The 17,443-nt window shown below is 42.4% G+C and overlaps 2 protein-coding genes across 13 annotated transcripts in view; one reads left to right on the top strand and one right to left on the bottom strand.

The window, feature by feature from the left end:
* SRGAP2 (SLIT-ROBO Rho GTPase activating protein 2) overlaps positions 1 to 2,960 on the bottom strand; it is a 242,086-nt gene extending 239,126 nt beyond the window's left edge. For all 9 annotated transcript variants that reach the window (XR_009536941.1, XM_060129889.1, XM_060129910.1 and 6 more), the window contains exons 1-2: positions 2,823 to 2,960; positions 463 to 1,071 (exon numbers count right to left, since the gene is read on the bottom strand). Coding sequence is in view for 8 of the 9 variants with exons in the window: in XM_060129889.1 (XP_059985872.1) it covers positions 463 to 529 (67 nt within the window). In the remaining variant the exon portion in view is untranslated. The remainder of the gene's footprint in view (positions 1 to 462; positions 1,072 to 2,822) is intronic.
* On the top strand, positions 2,481 to 13,263 carry FAM72A (family with sequence similarity 72 member A). 4 transcript variants are annotated; one of them, XM_060129977.1, is made up of 5 exons: positions 2,481 to 2,618; positions 3,865 to 3,878; positions 6,879 to 6,956; positions 9,488 to 9,612; positions 13,169 to 13,263. In XM_060129977.1, the coding sequence occupies exons 1-5, from the start codon at positions 2,481 to 2,483 to the stop codon at positions 13,261 to 13,263; spliced, it is 450 nt and encodes a 149-aa protein (XP_059985960.1). The 4 variants fall into 4 exon arrangements, with proteins under 4 accessions (XP_059985960.1, XP_059985969.1, XP_059985950.1 ...); XM_060129986.1 differs by lacking the exon at positions 2,481 to 2,618 and having other exon boundaries at positions 3,627 to 4,470; XM_060129967.1 differs by lacking the exon at positions 2,481 to 2,618 and having other exon boundaries at positions 3,627 to 4,590.
* Positions 13,264 to 17,443: the final 4,180 nt, after the last annotated feature.

The following is a 17,443-nucleotide window of genomic DNA, read 5'->3' as shown; positions in this document are numbered from 1 at the left end:
CGTCTCCCACGGCTCTCCAAATGGTACACCTTCTCAAGGTTGCCTTTCTCTGCCTGGACTCCTCTTCAACCTCTGAAATAAATTCCCAAACACCTGTCAGATTTCAGTTGTCCTTCAAGGAAACCTGACCCAGACACCCAGAGGCAAATTGCCGCCTTTCTCTCTCCAAGAACCTCCTGCCCCTCCCCCCATCCTATTTAGCTAGGGGAAAAGGACTGCCAAAATAATGGCCAGACCTACGGATAAATCTAAAGCCCGCTCCGAAAATTCTTTTCCAGAGCCTGTGGCCCCTGGCATGGCCAATCCCTCGGAGGCTCAGACCCACATATGAAACCACCTCTGGGGTCAGCCTGCCCCCACCTGCTCCACCCAAAGAAATGAACATCTTGCAAATCAGGGTGGAAATCCGTGTCTCAATGGTCTACAGAGAATATGCATTATGCTATTTTTCAAAGCCCTTACCTTTGACCTGAGTATCGTACTCTGCTATAATCTCCTTATCCTTTTTGAATTTGGCTGGAGACGTCATGTTTTCCTTCTTTCTTCCAAATTCGAATTGTGAATTGATAAATCCACGGGAAAAATCCAACCACCGAAATCAATACCTCCAAGATCGCTTCTCCAAAAGGCAGAAGGGGCCCCCCGCGGTGGTCTCCAGCGCTCCGGGGAGCGCGGGCTGCGGGCTGGGCAGGCGGCTACGGCGGACACATGCAGACGGTGGGCGCTGGGGCCGGCGCGGCGGCGGTTGGTTCCTGTGCTAGAGCCCAAGCCGCAGCCTCAGCATTAGCCGGGAGAACTGCAGCGCCCGGAGGCTGGCCTGGGGTCTGACATCAACGACACAGGCGGGGAGTGGAAGTCCTTCCGCACAACATGGTGTGGGGGGCGCGGGGATGTGGACTCGCCCAGCTGGGTCCCCGGGAGGGAGTGGATGCGTATCGGGGTGCCGGGGGAGGGCTGGGCGTGCTTCGCGGTTTTTTGTTGCACAGCCTCGAAGATGCTGCAAATCAAATCCCAAACGGGAGCCGCAGCAGCGCAGACTGGATCGGAAGTCGTTTGCTCCGGTTCACTTGCCTGTAAATGCAGGGAAAAGAGGAGGGGGCGATCAGCCCCAGCGCAGATCCTAATCGATGCGGGGGTGGGGTAAGGGAAGCCGTTTCCAGCCTGGCCTGGGCCCATTCATCTCAGCCAAACGCCGCCCGGCCCGCAGAGCCCGGCGCAGCGAGGTGGGGAGGAAGGAAGCTCCCTCCGGATTTTGTTTTAAGGCTGAAAGAAAACCCTTTGGAGCAGCCGCCTTCGAGGGCTTGGGGTGGGGACTAGCGGCGGGAACGCGGGGCTCCGGGCGGGGACTGCGGCACCTCGGCGACCTCCCGAACCTTGCCAGCGCTGGGCAGCGGCTTCCGGAGGGAACCCTCCTGGCCCTGCCTCTGATACGGCCCCCGACCCCCGGCTGGGGCAACTCCCTTGACTTAAAAGGGGATCAAAGCCAGGGAGGGACAAGCCACCCGGGCACAACTTTTCTTCCCCTGCGCCCCTCCTCCCAGTTGTTTTGTTTTTGGTTGCTAGCTTCTCTTGGCAGCAAAATGTTGGGGGGTGAGGGGGGAGTGATCTGCAGGAAAAAGCCTGCTCGGCACGGGACACATCCAGGAAAACAATGTGGTCGGCAGAAGCAGGAAACGGGTTAGAGGCGAGGGTCGGAGTCGGGAAAACCGGGAAGGCGGGGGGTGGGGGGCGGGGGGGGGAGGAAAGCAGCCACCGCCTCTCAGGCCATCCCCAATTGGTCACCCAAGCCCAGAGATCCCAGATACCGCACCCAATCCCCGGCTGGGGGTTGGGGGAAGGTCGTTGAGGGTCGCAGTCCCGACTCCTCGCACCAGGAGGTACCCGAGGAGATCCCGCTCCAACCCAGGCCCAGGAGGTGGGAGGGACTGGGACGGGAGTGCAGAGCCGGGCGTCTCGCTCCCGGACGCGCCGCAGCGGCGACCCTCCCTCCTTGGCCGCCCCTTTCCCTTTCCGCGCCGGGAGTCTCCCACTTCCCGCGCCTGGAGAAAGGGCCGCACCGAGGGAGAAACAGGGAGCAGGAGCGGCGTGGTGGTTCAGACAGGCAGGAAGCGGGGAGGGGGGTGAGAGGTGGGGTCCTGAGGCTGCACGGGAACCGGGGATAACTGGAGCTTCTGCACACGCTTGATAGGCGAGGAGAGGGCAAAGGGAGGATTACCTTGGGGGTGAGGGGGAAGTTAGGAGACTATCGTGGGCCGCGATGTTACATGGAGTACTAGGATATTAGCAACTTTGGGGACCCAGATATAGGTCTGGGAGCGGGAGTGCGTGAAGAGGAGCCATTCCGGGCGGGCCGGGGGCTGGGGCAGGGGAAGAGCCCCGGAAGCAGTGCGGAACACCCATCCTTCTGGGTCCAGGGCTGTAACCCGACTGTCTGCCAGGACTTGGAGACAGAGAAAGAGAGCAGCCGATGGTTACGGGTGATGCCAACGACGGTTGCCCGAAGGTGGACCAAGGCTGCCAGTGTGCAGAGGACTTGGGGAGGGGGCTGGGTGCAGACTGCGCGGCGGCACGTGAGCCAAGGCAGAGTCCCAGGCAGTACGGTAAAGGGCGGAGATGCAGTCCTAAAGAAGTATTTGGGCTGTACTGGGAGATTGGGAGTGGGTCAGGAGGGAGGCGGTCTGAGGGATTTCGGGCGGCAACGCTAAGGCGACGCCGAAAGCAGCATCCGCGCCCTCTCCTTCCCGCCTCTGCCCGGATTTGTTCAGTCAGGGCTCCAGCTCCGCGGCGGGGAAGAAGAAAGGGGAGAGGGAAGGAGCCTTTACCTGGCTCTGACGCGACGGGTCCCAGGCCCCCGGCTCCGCTTCCCACTCAGAGCTCTCCTCCCCTCTCTTCCCCGCCACCCGCGTCTACGCAGATCGGTCCCCCAGTCCCCTGAGGAGCCTCCGCCAACTCCGCAGGACCCCGCCGGGAAGCAGAGCCCACCCCCTTGCCAATCACCGCCCACTTTCTATCGACCGATGGGGCCTGTAGCCAATAGGAATAGGTGATCCCAAGAGGCTAGGAATGAGGAGGAGGGGCTGGCGAAACTTGGAGGTGTGACTAGCACAACCGAGGCGTGGTCACAGAGTAAGCTCCTCCCCGGGTTGCCGAACCCCAAAGTAGAACTGATGGGCGGGATTAAGATAGAACCAACAGCCAAACACATACTTCTGAGAGAAGGCACGACCAATTGGACCGGGGTAGTGAGGAGGGGCGTTGCGGAGAATTTTAGCCAATACAGAGTAGAGAACGGCGGGGACTGTAGAACGTCTTCCAATGAGAAGCGCGAAGGGCGTGCCTTGCCGCTTTCACTGGGGCGGGAGTAGGTTGCGCCCAAACCTCCCGGAGCTGACCAATGAGATCGGAGGAGGGGCCAAGCTCGGCCAACCAGCAAGCCGAATTTATCTAGGCACCGTTACTGGGGCGGGGCGTAGATCTCCTGGCCACTAAAATCTCGCCAGGGGCAGGCTCCCGAGCCTTCCAATGCGGGACGTGGGCGAACTCTAGTTCTCCCAATGGGTGCGCAGCGCTGGCAATTCAAACTGACAGCCGGTTGGAAAGGCAGAGAGTGGAAGAGGGAGCGAAAAACGACGTGTTCAGTGGCAGAGACACCAACGCCGACGGAGCCCCCAAAGCGACCTCTGTCCCGCCCCACCAGCACCACCGCGACCTCTGGAGCGGCAGCTCGGGAAAGACTTGAGGGAACGGCGCGGGGCACGAGGGAAAGCTGAGGGGAGGGAGTCGCGAGAGGAACGACGCGAGAGCCCGCACGCTGAGGGCTGGGGACTGCCAGGAGAGAAGTGAAGCGGGCGGCCCGCGAAAGAGCAGAGCGGAGAAGGGTCGCGGGAGGATTAAGGAACACCCGGGATTGCCCGGTGGGAAAAGCTGAGGGGATTTCTGAATCCTGGGGAGAGGAGAAAGATTTCCAAAGAGGACGCGTGGGTACGGACGCTTAGTCCGCGATCCGAGAGAGGAATTGGAGCGCTCCGAGGGAGGGGCTTAAGGGGGAAGCTTTAGATAAAAGAGCCTGTACGGGAGAAGCTAAGGGAATTGCAAAAGGAGCAGGAGCTAAAGAGTAGAGGATCCTTCAGACTGGAGAAAGGGAAAACTAGAGAAGTTCCCGAGGCACCTTGCAGCCTGCCTCCTCCCCACTTCAAACTCCTCTCCCTTCCCCGAAAGTTAAAGAGAAAGCCAAGGTTGCTGCTTCTCCCGGGTTTCTACTCAATAAATACTACTTTTACCTTCCCACGGGAAAACAGAAAAGAACTCATTTCCTTCTCAATTTCCGGGCTTAGAAAAGATCGAGGCCTCGCAATTTGATTTTTCGCCTGGGAGAATCAAACTAGGGAGGGTATTGCTCTATTTTCAAAATCCCACACCTCATCCTTCCCCGGACGCCATGTCTACGAGCAGCTGTAGTTTCAATGACCGGCGCGTGTCCATCCTGTGTTGCAAATTCTGTAAACAAGTGCTCAGCTCTAGGGGAATGAAGGCTGTTTTGCTGGCTGACACTGAAATAGACCTTTTCTCTACAGACATCCCTCCTACCAAGTAAGTCATGCTAGTGGCGGGCAACGGTAGCCTTTAATAGATGGGAAAAGTGTATGGCTTGAACCTCTGGGAGTCAACAAGGAGGTTATCATTTTGGTGTTCCAGCCACTCCCAACAGTCTGATGATCCCCCTGGAGTTTAACTAAGGGGGCAGACTGTCTGGACAAACTCTGTGGTTTAGCCAGAGTGGTCAGTCCTGATGTAATGCTTCTAGTTCAGTTATAGTCATGTGGTCCCTTCAGTTGAATCCCTGGCTACCGTGCCCTGACAGACCTTCCTCTCACTGGATCAAGTCCATGACTGAGACGGTAGGTAATTCAAGCAAGATTTTCGGTACTGTTGGAGAAGAGAGGTCATTTCAGTGTTTTTGACGTTTGTTCCTAAAGTTTTACTCCAAAAAAACATTCCCCAGCTTTCTACCAATTTTTTGCAATTGGCATGCTGATTCAGATCCATTGTCCACCTAATTCAGTATTCTTTTCTTATCATCTCCCTGTCTCTCTCTTTCTGAATGAGAGAGACATATGTATTTTTATGGGATGAAACAGGACTTAGCCCTCAAATAATCCCTGTCACCCATAAAGCTTATTTTAGCTATTATGCATTGGTTTGCATACTCAAATCCTTTTAAATTCTGTTTTCAGTCACTACCCACTTTTAGGTGTAGAGTCCTTAAGAATTTGCTTCCATTTGGAAAAATAGCCATTTTATTTGACTCAAATATACCTTTTTCTAGCTCTAAAAGGTACTTTCTCTTTCTATAGTCAACATATATGTGCCTTTACATGCTTTTCAAGATTTTGCTCTTTATTGAAACTTTATCATTAAAGTGAAAGAGAAATTATCCAAAATGCACATGAACAGCTGTTCTTTGGACACAGAGCCAGAGAAGGCACACTAATAATCAGACTACTTTAAAATGAATTTCATGATAATGATAGAAACTTTTTAAAAAATTAAATATACTCAAAGCTGTGGACTCTTCCTCCCTTGAAATCTTATCTTCATTGGTTTAAGTGTAGTCATGCCTAATGGCAAAGCCAAAGGCCCTCATTTATTGCAAAGATAAATGGGCTATTATAAGTACCTCTGTGCGTGTGTATGTGTTGCAAAAAGAAAAAGCACTAGACAATAAATCTAGAACCTACTACTGCAAAGTTTCTATGATTTATTGTCTAGTGCCTTTTCTTTTTAGTAGCACATACAGAAACAACAGTTTTAAATATTAACCCATTCGTCTTTGCAATAGCTATGGTAAGTATAAAATAGTCATAAGGAGAGCTCAGATATGTGAATTGTTAAAGGTTAGACCAGAGTCTGGAGTACAACTGGGTCTTTCCTCTTGTCTTCTCTTCCATGTAGGGGTTATAATAGTGATGGATTAATGTGCTAAGATGTATATGAATCAATGAACACATAAGATTTTTTGAATAGAAGGTTTGTCATATTTATAGTGAGCTCACAAATATTAACTTACCCTTACAAAATATACTAACTTTCTCTTACAGTTTCTTTTAGGGTCTCTTGCAGCTCTTTGAGTCTACAAAATTCATGCTAAATCATAATCAAAAGTACATTTTGTGGCAAGGGTATGGAAAAATGGAACCCTGTGCACTGTCGGTGGGAATGTAAAATGGTACCACTACTATGGAAAATAGTGTGGCGGTTCCTCAAAAAATTGAAAATAGAATTACCATATGATCCAGCAATACCACTTTTGGATATATATCGAAAAGAATTTAATGCAAGATCTAGAAGAAATATTTGCACACCCATGTTCTTAGCAGCATTATTCACAATAACCAAGAGGTAGAAGCAGCCCAAATGTCTATCAACAAATGAATGAATAAACAAAATGTGATACATTCATGTAATGAAATATTATCCAGCCTTAAAAAGGAATGATATCCTGCCTGTCACATGCTATAACATGGATGGACCTTGAGGACATTATGCTAAGTGAAATAAGCCAGTCACAAAAAGACAAATACTGTATTATTCCACTTATCTGTGGTATCTAAAGTAGTCAGATTCATAGAAACAGAAAGTAGTGGTTGCCAGGGGCTGCGGGAAGAGGGAAATGGGGAGTTGTTATTTAATGGGCATAGACTTTCAGTTTTGCAAGATGAAAAAGGCCTGTAGATTTGTTGCACAAAAAATATGAATACACTTAACACTTATGAACTGTCCACTTAAAAATGGTTAAATTAGTAAATTTTATGTTATGTGTTTTGCACAACATTTTTTTCACAATACATTTGACTATCTCTATACTTTTCCCTCTCCAGTGCAGTGGACTTCATTGGAAGATGCTATTTCACTGAAATCTGCAAATGTAAACTGAAGGACATCGCATGTTTAAAATGGTAATGTGTGGCAATATTCCAAATAGCCCTGGGTTTGGGAGATGGATGTTGACACCGAAGCACAGAGAAGGGTTCAGTGGGCTGCATCGAGCACTGTTTATCACCCATGCAATGAACCGTTGAAAAACCATTTGTTACTTAGAACTGTTTTTCAAAAGGGTCTTATGACACTTTACCTTTGTATGTGATTTTACAATTTTTCAAAGTGCATTAGCAAATATCTGCTTTAACTTTCAGAAAATGGCAATGTAGTTTAGAGGGAAAAAAAACCCCAAAACACTTGGATTTACAGTTATAAAAATCAGGCTTGAGCCCTGCCTGGCCCTACCCTTATTCTCTTGTTATCTTGAGTAAACTTCTTAAATCTCTAAACCTCTGAAACTCTGTTTCCTTATTTAATTTATATCTTAAGAAGACAGGTATCTTCTTAAGATAGATAGGTATCTTCTTAAGATAGAAATTAAAATATCTTTTGTGTTTACCTTACAGAGTTATTGTAAAGATCAAGTGAATTACGAATGTTAAAAGGCTTGGTAAACTATAAAGTACAAGTCAGAGGTCCAACCATGTGCGAGTCATTGTTATAGAGGCTGGAAATCCGGCAATAAAGAAGACAAAGTCATAGACCTTTGGACATTATATTCCAGTAGGAAGACAATCGATCAGTAAGATATTTAAATAAATAAGATCTTGAATAGGGTGGGAAGTACTCCAAAGGAAATAATAATAATAAATGACAGAGAATAATAGAGCTTGAGAGAATGATAAGAGCTATTTTAGATAGCATGGTCAGGGAAGCCTCCTCATGAGAGGGTAACACTGGAGTTGAATCCTAAAGGATGAGACAGGGAGGAGCCAGAGGAAGAATGTTCTAGGCAGAGGGAACAGCCAGGGCAGAGAACCCAAGGCAAGGAAGAACACGTTCAAGGAATAGAAAAGACAATGGCCAGTGTGGCTGAGAGATTGTGAACATCAGGTGAGAGTAGTATGGGTAGATTAGTGATGCAGTCAGAACCCAGATAATCTAGAGCAGCGCCATCCGATAGATGTGTGCAAGCCACATATGTAATTTAAAAATCTCGAGTAACTACATTTTACAAAGTGAAAAGAAACAGGTGAAACAGGTGAAATTAATTTTAATTGTATATTTTACTTAATCTAATAGATTCAAAAAATTGTCATTTTAATATATAACCAACATAAAAAATTATTCATGAGATATTTTACATTCCTATTTTTTATTCTTAGTCTTTGAAATTTAGTGTATTTTTATACTTCCAGCACATTTCAATTCAGGCTAGCCAAATTTCAAGTACTTAATAGCCATGTTTTGGATAGCACAGATCTAAACTTTGGTAGGAAGGGTCTTTGGGTTTTCATTTTTGACCAGTGGAAAGCTATTGAAGGAGTTTTAACAAGGGAGCAAAATGATCTGAGGTGTCCCTACTAGAAAGCTCCATGAGAACAAGGACTTTATTCCTAGCACCTAGAACAGTACCTGACACATAGCAGATGCTCTGTAAACATTAGCTGAATGAGTGAATGCATGAATGAATACAGGTGGTAATTAAAGCCGTAGAATTTATTCTTATAATATAGCCTTATAAATAACTGTCAGTCCTAATCCAAGAACATCTTTTGATTTCATTTGTTTGCCTTTCAAGCCGATTATGATTAGAAGACATGTTTTAGGTGGGCTGGTACCTTTTATAGTATTTTTTGTAGGGCCTCACAAAAATGACTGACTCACATCTCACAGGGGAGGAACAAGCTATAAACAGGAATTTTTACAACTCAAGGTGTAAGCAGTTCATGTGGTCATTAAAAACAAAAACAAAAAAACTTCTAGCTAAAATGTTCCCTGTATATTCATTCTATTTAATAGTGACCAGATAGGAAAAAAACCTATGGAAGAGTGAGTTATTTCTAATCAGAAGGATAACCCTGGAGACAGTAAAAACTTTTGCAACTTTCTCTAGCAGCTATGGATTTGCTTCATTTCTGAATTCCTTCAAAAACACTGAGACTAAAATTAGATCAGCCAGCTTGTGTTCGGTTTTCATGGGCTCATGCTGTCTTCCTACTCCTCCATCTGTTGAAACAGTTTTTAGGTGCTGGCATGGACCTGAAACATATAAGAACCCAACTTGCCACAGTCCTGGGGAGAGCAAAAACCTTTTATCCACAGGTCTGAGTTTATTTAATGTATTTTGTCTATACAGCCCATCAATTTTGGACAAATCACAACCTTATGGCATTTAGAAACTAGCTTCTGAAGGGGGAATGCATAAACAATAGTAGCAAAGAAACAGAGAATATGTCACTCTTCTTTCACTTAAAGACTATTTTCCCACTTGGCAGTAGAACTGTAACCATTATCAGAGTAACTCCCATCCCAAAGATCCCAGCAATGGAGGTTGTTAGGAGAAAATGAGATCTTTATATGGTTTGTCTGTTTACATTAGCACATAAAAATGCTTACATGGTCAGATATTACCTTGTATCTAATAATATTTACTTTCTCTTTTTAGTGGGAACATTGTAGGTTATCATGTGATTGTTCCATGTTGTTCCTGCCTTCTTTCCTGCAACAATGGACACTTTTGGATGTTTCACAGCCAGGCAGTTTATGGTATTAACAGACTAGACTCTACTGGTAAGAAACAACAGACTCAGACATTCCTCTAACTTTTGTCTACCAAGACTTGAGTGAACCTCTCCATAGATCATTTCAGGATCCCCTCTGAGACTTTCTCACCTGGGTTGGATCTACTAGAGTGAAACTTCGATCCTTTTATCCCAAACATTTACTTACAGAAACTACTAGCCAAAATTCATTGCATTTCTATTTCCATCATCATATTTAGGAGCCTCAAACTTGGCTGGATTTCTTGGCCTTTTAAAATTAATATTTTAATTGCTCTAAATTTCTGCCTTGATATATAATATGGCTCCAGTGAATTTTGGAAGAATTTAGATTTGACAGTCAATTGTGTGTATGGGTCTGTGTGTGTGTATGTATGTGTGTGTGTAAGAAAAGGGAGGAGGGGAGGCTAGGGTCATGGGGAGCTGGGAGGAAGGAAAACTAGGTAACCTCTGTACTTGGTAATGTTGCTTCAGGATAAAAATAGCCATTTTGACATCTATATTAATTAATTATGATGAAATTTCAGACAAGGGAAATATTTAATACCAGTATGTTTTACTGATTATTTAGTAGAAAAATACACAACCTATTCTTAAAAGATATTTACATAATACATTTTATATTGTCTGGAGCCTTTCAGTTTTGTTATAGGACACATGTTCTCAATGTCTAATATCTGCTTACACAGAATACGAAGTTGACTTTAATACAAAGTTGACTTTTAGTGGGACTTTTTTAGGGAACTAAAGTTTACAGAACTTTAGTATACAGAACAAGTTTAAAGAACTTGACAATCCAAGTTGGCACTAACATTCTCAGGTTTTTAAATGTATGTCTTAGTCTTCTTCAGAACTTAAAATATACTTCTTTTTTTGAAGTATGATTTGCCTTCACAGACTAAGAGATCATGAGTTGTAAGCTAGGTTGTCAGTGTCTTTAAACCCCCCAATTATGCTTGAGTTTTTATAGACTCTAACTTTTTTTTTTAATCACCTGGCGTTCAGTTGTGGCTTTCAACCCATCATTTGGAGGCCTTAATTTAATACTCTAGTATGTTAAGAAGGCCATTTTTGAGCAAGGACTTATCTGAACCCCCCTAAGTGAGATATAGCTTCCTAATTTAGGCCTCCGGTCTTATATTTGTGTTGCTCCTGGGACACATTAAAGGAAGTTTCTGCTTTGATACTATTTTTCCTGCTTCATAGAATTCAAAACACAGGGCAGAGGTTTTTCAATTTTGATTTACTTTTTAATATTTGTCAATTTTTCAAAGATAAAAGCCCAGCATTCTTCCATTTGCACTGAATCTAATCCATGAGAAACAGATGTATCACAGGATTTCCTTCCTCCCTTCTTAACAGAGAAAGGAAGGTGCTGCTTCTGTCAGATCCAGTCTCTTAGTTTATTTTTTCTCCTTTGAACCAATTGTGCCGAGCCCCTCATGTCTCTGAGTATCGACTCCAAGAATATCAAACTTCTCCTTTGTAACCCTAATATTATGATTTGAAGGAAGATTTTTCTAGATGCTTCGTATAAAACAGGAATTCTCATGGCATTGGAACTGTACTTGAATCACCTGAATCAGCAGCGTCAAAGTAATACGTACACAAGCTTTATAAAATTCTATAATGTTTAGACTGAAAGGGCCCCAGGAAGTCTATGTTCTAGGTTAGCCTTCATGTGTAGACCTGATTTCCTGAGACTCTCCTGTGGAGGCTTGGGAAACCTCAGTTCAGATTCCGTGGGACTGGCAAATGCCCTCAAAGGAAAGTTGTCTTCAGCTCTGCATTCACCTTTATGGGTTCTAATTCTCCCTTAGATTTCTGCCTAGTGATTCCTTTCTATCCTGTCATCTCTTCAAAAGCAGAACATCATCCATTCTCCAGGGAAAAGAAGTGTTTGTTATTGAAAACAATTCAAACATACAAAAAAATTACAGAAAATAATATGATAGACATCAATATGCATCAAATAGATGCTAATTTCTTGCCTGATTAAACTCCAGTATCTCACCCAAGAGAGACAGTTCATTGTTTCCGCTATTTTAATAATGTAACAGTGTGCATCCTTATACATGTCTCCTTGGGCACCTGTGCAAAATAGGCAGTTAGAGGAAAGGACGAGTGATGGGCTGTATTTAAGATATATATTGTTTTTTTGTTTTTAATTCACAGAATGGAATGCCCAACAGAAATAAGAAATGAGCTAAATCTACACATATGGACAGGCAAATCTCAAAAATAATGTTGAATGAAAAAAGCAAATTAGAAGAGATACATATAATACCATACTATAAAAAATTTATATACACAAAACAATAATATATATTGCTTGTGGTTATATACATTTGTAGTAAAAGTAGTAAAAAACATCCATGGTGTACTGTTAGTGGTGGAAACTGGATTCAAACCAAATCTCCAAACCCTGGCTCATTCTATTCCACCATGTGACCACTATCTTAGTATGTGTGGAGTGGATGCCCAGAGTTGCTGAGTCTTCCCTGTGCCCACACTGACAACTGGACAGCTTGAGATTTGCTTTCTTATTGGCTCTCCAAGAGGTCAATTAATAATGGTATTTTTTTTCAATTCAGTGCTTTCAAGTTATAATATAGTTCGTGCCCATAATAAACCATCTTATTATCCCCTACCATATATGTGGACTTGTATCGTATACCAGTGCTGGATTCTTTAATATGATATTTGACTGTTCTTTCATAATGAGGCTTTAGACTGTTGTTTTGTTTATTGTACTGACAGCTACAACCTGGTCCTAAAGTTTATAGTTTTACCTTGACAGCCTCTAGCCTAAAACCCATGTATATCAAGGATTACTGTTCATATTATAACTGGCTCCAAAATCCTGCTTTTTTTAACCAGAAGAAAGGCACCAGTGACTTCCATACTTGTTGAGGAGATGAGGAGACTTATTCAGGCCTTTCCCATGCTCCCTCCAAGAGAAATGTAATCTAAAAAGATGTTATGAGATCTCCATTCTTAAAAATCATTAAAATAGGTCTGCCTGGTGGCGCAGTGGTTGAGAGTCCGCCTGCCGATGCAGGGGACACGGGTTTGTGCCCCGGTCCGGGAAGATCCCACATGCTGCGGAGCGGCTGGACCCGTGAGCCATGGCCTCTGGGCCTGCGCGTCCAGAGCCTGTGCTCCACAACGGGAGAGGCCGCGACAGTGAGAGGCCTGCGTACCACACACACACACACAAAAATCATTAAAATAGATTTCAAAATTCTCAGTGTAGAGTGATTATGGCATAATGTAGCTGGAGGCAAGGTTTGAGGAAATGGACTCCTGAGATCTTTTTGAATTCCAAGATTCTAGAGTTCAAGCCCTTAATTAAGTGTTCAAAGAATGATTGTATTCTAGATGTTGGATAATTTTAATATCTAGGTATTGATCATGTTATTTGTGGTTCATTCTTTAATAGCTTTTCTCTTAACTGCTAACACTGTGATTTGATATAAGAATGTTAACATATAAGGTTTTATATATCGTGTTCTGAGTTGTAACAGTAGTCAGCACCAAATAATTTTATGAGCTTTTCTTTTCAGGTGTAAACTTCCTACTTTGGGGCAACTTGCCAGAGGTAGAAGAGAGTACAGATGAAGACGTGTCAGATATCTCAGCAGAGGAGTGTATTAGATGAATAGAATTATAATATATATAATATTTAAACTTTTTCCTATGTAAAAAATATATTAATGGACCAATTGAAAAATTGTTAGTAAGGATTTGCCAGTGATTTATCTTTTTGGAAAACAAAAATAGGACATTTGTTGATTTATTTATTTTCTGTCTCAAATTAATTACCTGAGTTTATTGAACCAATGTAGTCCTTTTCTTCTACTTCTGCTTCTACTTCTACCCTTCCTTTCTCCATCCCTCTTCCCAGTATAGGTGTACTCTTAAATTCCGATAGTAGAAGAATCTTTCATGTGTCACTCAACTCTCTCCCAATCTGGGGACGGTTTTCTTACAACTAGATGCCAGATGCTGTTAATTTTACATTTGAATAAGGGGCATTAGTATCCACACATATATCACCATGCTTATATCCATGCATAAATCTATGCACATAACCATGCATATAAGCATGTATATATGTGTGAAGCACAGCTGGGAATTAAAGCTTAACAGGGACTTTGTAAAAATAGGCTATTAGGTTTCCATGGGTACTGGTTATCATATGTTATATTGGTGATAACTATGTTAATATGGAACAAGACTTTGTGAATGTATGGAGAAATCCTCTTGATTCCTCAGCATGATGTTAGATAAATGAATTTGCCAGGAAATTATCAATATATACTGTTTACTAATATTATTTATTTACATTCTTCTGAAGTCATATGGATATTGTATTATGAAAGCCAGATAACCTCCATCTTTAAGTTTTCCCATTCTCCAGGGCTTTTTCTGTGAATAGCAAATTTTAAATGAGTAGTCTCAGTCCTAACCCTTAAATAGAAAAAATTTAAAGAAGTGGTTTGCTTAAGCCATTGTATATTATAAAGAAGGTTTTTTTAAATTTTGTTTTGTTTTGTTTATCTGCATTCAGAGCCACACAGGAATAAGAAACTGGGATAGTGTTGGATTCTTGTTTTATGAAAAGCTAAAAATCAATGTATCACCTTAACTAATATTTTAGCCAAAGGCATTTTGTCAATAGTAATAACAAAACAGACCAAGTTACAGTTTTGTAAATAAAGTTTTGTTCTAAAGATGATCAGCCTTCCTTTAATTTTTAATTTTAGCCACTTTTCTTACCTAAAAGTATAGAGAAAAATACTTCTTATTGTACCCACTTTTCTTACCTAAAAACATAAAAGTATAGAGTATAAGAGGTAACATTTATTGCATGCTTACCATGTACAGTAAGTGCTTTACACATTTAATTCACTTATTCCACACAAGGAACCCATGAGAGGTAGGTATCATTATTATTTCTTTTTTACTGATAAGACAGGTGAGGCATAAAGAGGTTAAGAAGCTTGTCTAAAGTCACATAACCAGTCAGAGGCGTGGCCTGATTCAGACAGACAGACTGACTCCAGAGCTCCTGTTCTTAATCATTATGCTGTACCCCCTGAGCACCTTCAGACATGAATCAGCTATGATTTTATTTAGCTGGGACACATGCTGGGTAACAACTACCTTGTTATGTGCTCTAGGTGAGGGCCTCAGTGACTGATTTTAAGGTTGAACAAACTCACTGGATCTTAGGGTAAAACTGACCTGTGGGCACTGACAGGATCATTTGCTGCATAAAGATGAAAGATGAAAGATAAAAGATGCTTCAGGAAATGCTGTTACTAGTACTGGAAAACTTTTCCAAAAGTCTTTCACCCTGACTATCAAAACTGACAGAAGGTCACCAAAAGAACCAAAGGGATGAGTGTGGAACAATTTGGTTTGGATTTGGGTTTTTTTTTTTCTTTAAACTCTCCTAAAGACTCTGGAACAAGGTGGCATAATGGATAAGATAAAAAATAAATTGATACTACATTATATACTTCTTCAGTTAACTTGTTCTGTTAGAGAAGAAGAGTTTAATGCTAGAGTAGACAATGTGGCAAGTTTGGAATTCAACAGAGTTCATCTGGTTCCCGTTCTGCTCAGGCCTTCAAATGCTATGGTTGACCGAGCAGCTCTTTGAAGAGCAAAGCGAGACAGAGGTTCACGGATTGAAGCAAACCCCAAATGTGATCCCACCCCAGCTGGAGAGTATTTCAAATTACTCAGCTACCTTTTGGCTAACCGGGTTATGGGAAGGCCAGTTCTAAGCCAAAAATGGATTAATAATGTTTTATCTAGAGAAATACATTCATGACACTGTTTTTTTAATAAAAGTAAATTACACGCTCTCTGGTAAGAGCAAAAGCAAAATCTCATATGTGGATTTAGCATACACTTTCTAGTCCTAACATAATTCCCAGGCCTAGAAAATCTATTTATGCTTTGGTCTTCTAATATTTGACTCAATTCAGCAAAACTATATTATGCTCCTATGGTGTGCCAAGAATTGCACAATGACAGGCTCACGACTGCCCATATAGAGAATTCAGTAAGTTTGGGAGAGGATAGAACCCTATGAGTCTACTTAATGAGTGGGATGCTTCCAGTTTAATGACTGGGTAGACAAAAGAACAATCATTCTAAGTAGTAGGAGAGAACAGAAGTTAAGAAAGCTACAGAGAAGAAATCATACTTGAGACAGGCTTTGAAGTCCGTTAGGGGCTTGCCAGCCGGGATGAGAGTTCTGAGCAGAGAGAATAGTGTAAACAAGTGGACTGGAGTTTTAAAGTATCTGGTTTATTTAGTAAATTATAAGTGGTCCCCTATACCTTTCAAGATATGTAATAAGAATTAATTAGAAGATGAAGGTGATAAGGAAAGTTGGGATCATGTTATGAAGACTATTCTATGCCATCGTAAGTTTAGACTTGATCCAGTAGCAATGTAGAGTTATTGAGGTTTTTAATCAGGGGAATAAAATGATCAGGTTTAGGGTGATAGTGCTGATGGTAAAAAGTAATTTAGTGTTCCTAGTTTCCTTTCTTTGATGCACTCAGTAACTTGACCATGGAAATTATATTTGTTGCCTTTACCCTAAGAACATATATAAGTTTTTAAGTTCCCTGAATTTCTTGTCTTTCTTGGAATTTCTTGTCTTTCTTGAGATTTCTTGTCTTTCTGGCCTGCAGTGGGGCACTGCCTTTCTTCCCCTCTTCCATCTTGTCATTCGTGAAGTTCAAGGAAGGGGCGGTGAGTCATCAGCTCACCCACTATGGCTTTTTTTGCTCTTTTATCTTTTTCCTCAAGTCAGTTTCTCAGCCTCAGACTCAGGCTCTGGTGAGGCATCTTGGGTGGGGTATAATCTTAAAGCCATAATATTCTGAGTAATCCCTGGCTCTGAAAACCAGGTCTTTAAATACTGCTAATCTAGGAAGTTTACCCTACAAAGAACTGCCCTTTTGACCTCTGAGTCACATGTGGCTGATAAAGAATAACCTATTTTACTTTTCTTTGGTGAGGTGGAAGCCAACATAATACATAAATCATGATATATAAAATGACTAATAATTAGAACAAAAATGGGGAGTGGGAAAAGGTAGGAGAGGATGTGGATTAAATATGCTTGCTTCAGTGGTGAATTACTTGATGAAGGCTTTCTCTATTCTAACATTCATGCTTATAAGAGGAAATAGTTTCTTTTTCTGCCTTTTTTTAAAACTTTAAAAGCAGCCTAAACCAGTTTCTTTCTTGCCTGGTATTGAGTGTATGCCAAATCTACCCTAAACTGCACAGATGGAAAAAATTAGTCTATGTCTGTGGTACCTCTGGGGTTGAATATTTTTAGTACTTAAATCTTTAGCTAAAGATTCTTTCTTCCAAGACTCTCATAGAATCATTTGATTGTCATCCAATGGATAAACTTACTGAGATAAAAATTAATAATACCATGTGTTGTATATCCCTATATATTTTATTGGGAGCATTCATACACACTTTAATTTAATCCTCAGAATAACCTTCGGAGTTACATTTTACAAATCGAGAAAGAAAACCTTGGTATCAACACCCAGAGAGTTAGAAGAATTTAAACTTAAATCTTGGTCTTCTCATCTTAGTTTAGGGGTTTTTTCCTACCTCCCTAACCTATCTTAAACCTGAGGTCTGTCTTTCCCTCACTAGCTATAAAACTTAGGACAAATTCTCTTTCACTTTTAGCCTCAAAACTAGCTACTTTCATCAATTAATCCATTCAACAAATATTTATTGAATGCCTACTGTGGGCAAAATAGAAGCTGAGGATCCAGAACAAA

Source organism: Lagenorhynchus albirostris, chromosome 2 (assembly GCF_949774975.1).
Source record: "Lagenorhynchus albirostris chromosome 2, mLagAlb1.1, whole genome shotgun sequence".
Lineage (NCBI taxonomy): Eukaryota > Metazoa > Chordata > Mammalia > Artiodactyla > Delphinidae > Lagenorhynchus > Lagenorhynchus albirostris.
The sequence above is the reverse complement of the archived record's forward strand: the minus strand, read 5'-3'. Positions and strand labels throughout refer to the sequence as shown.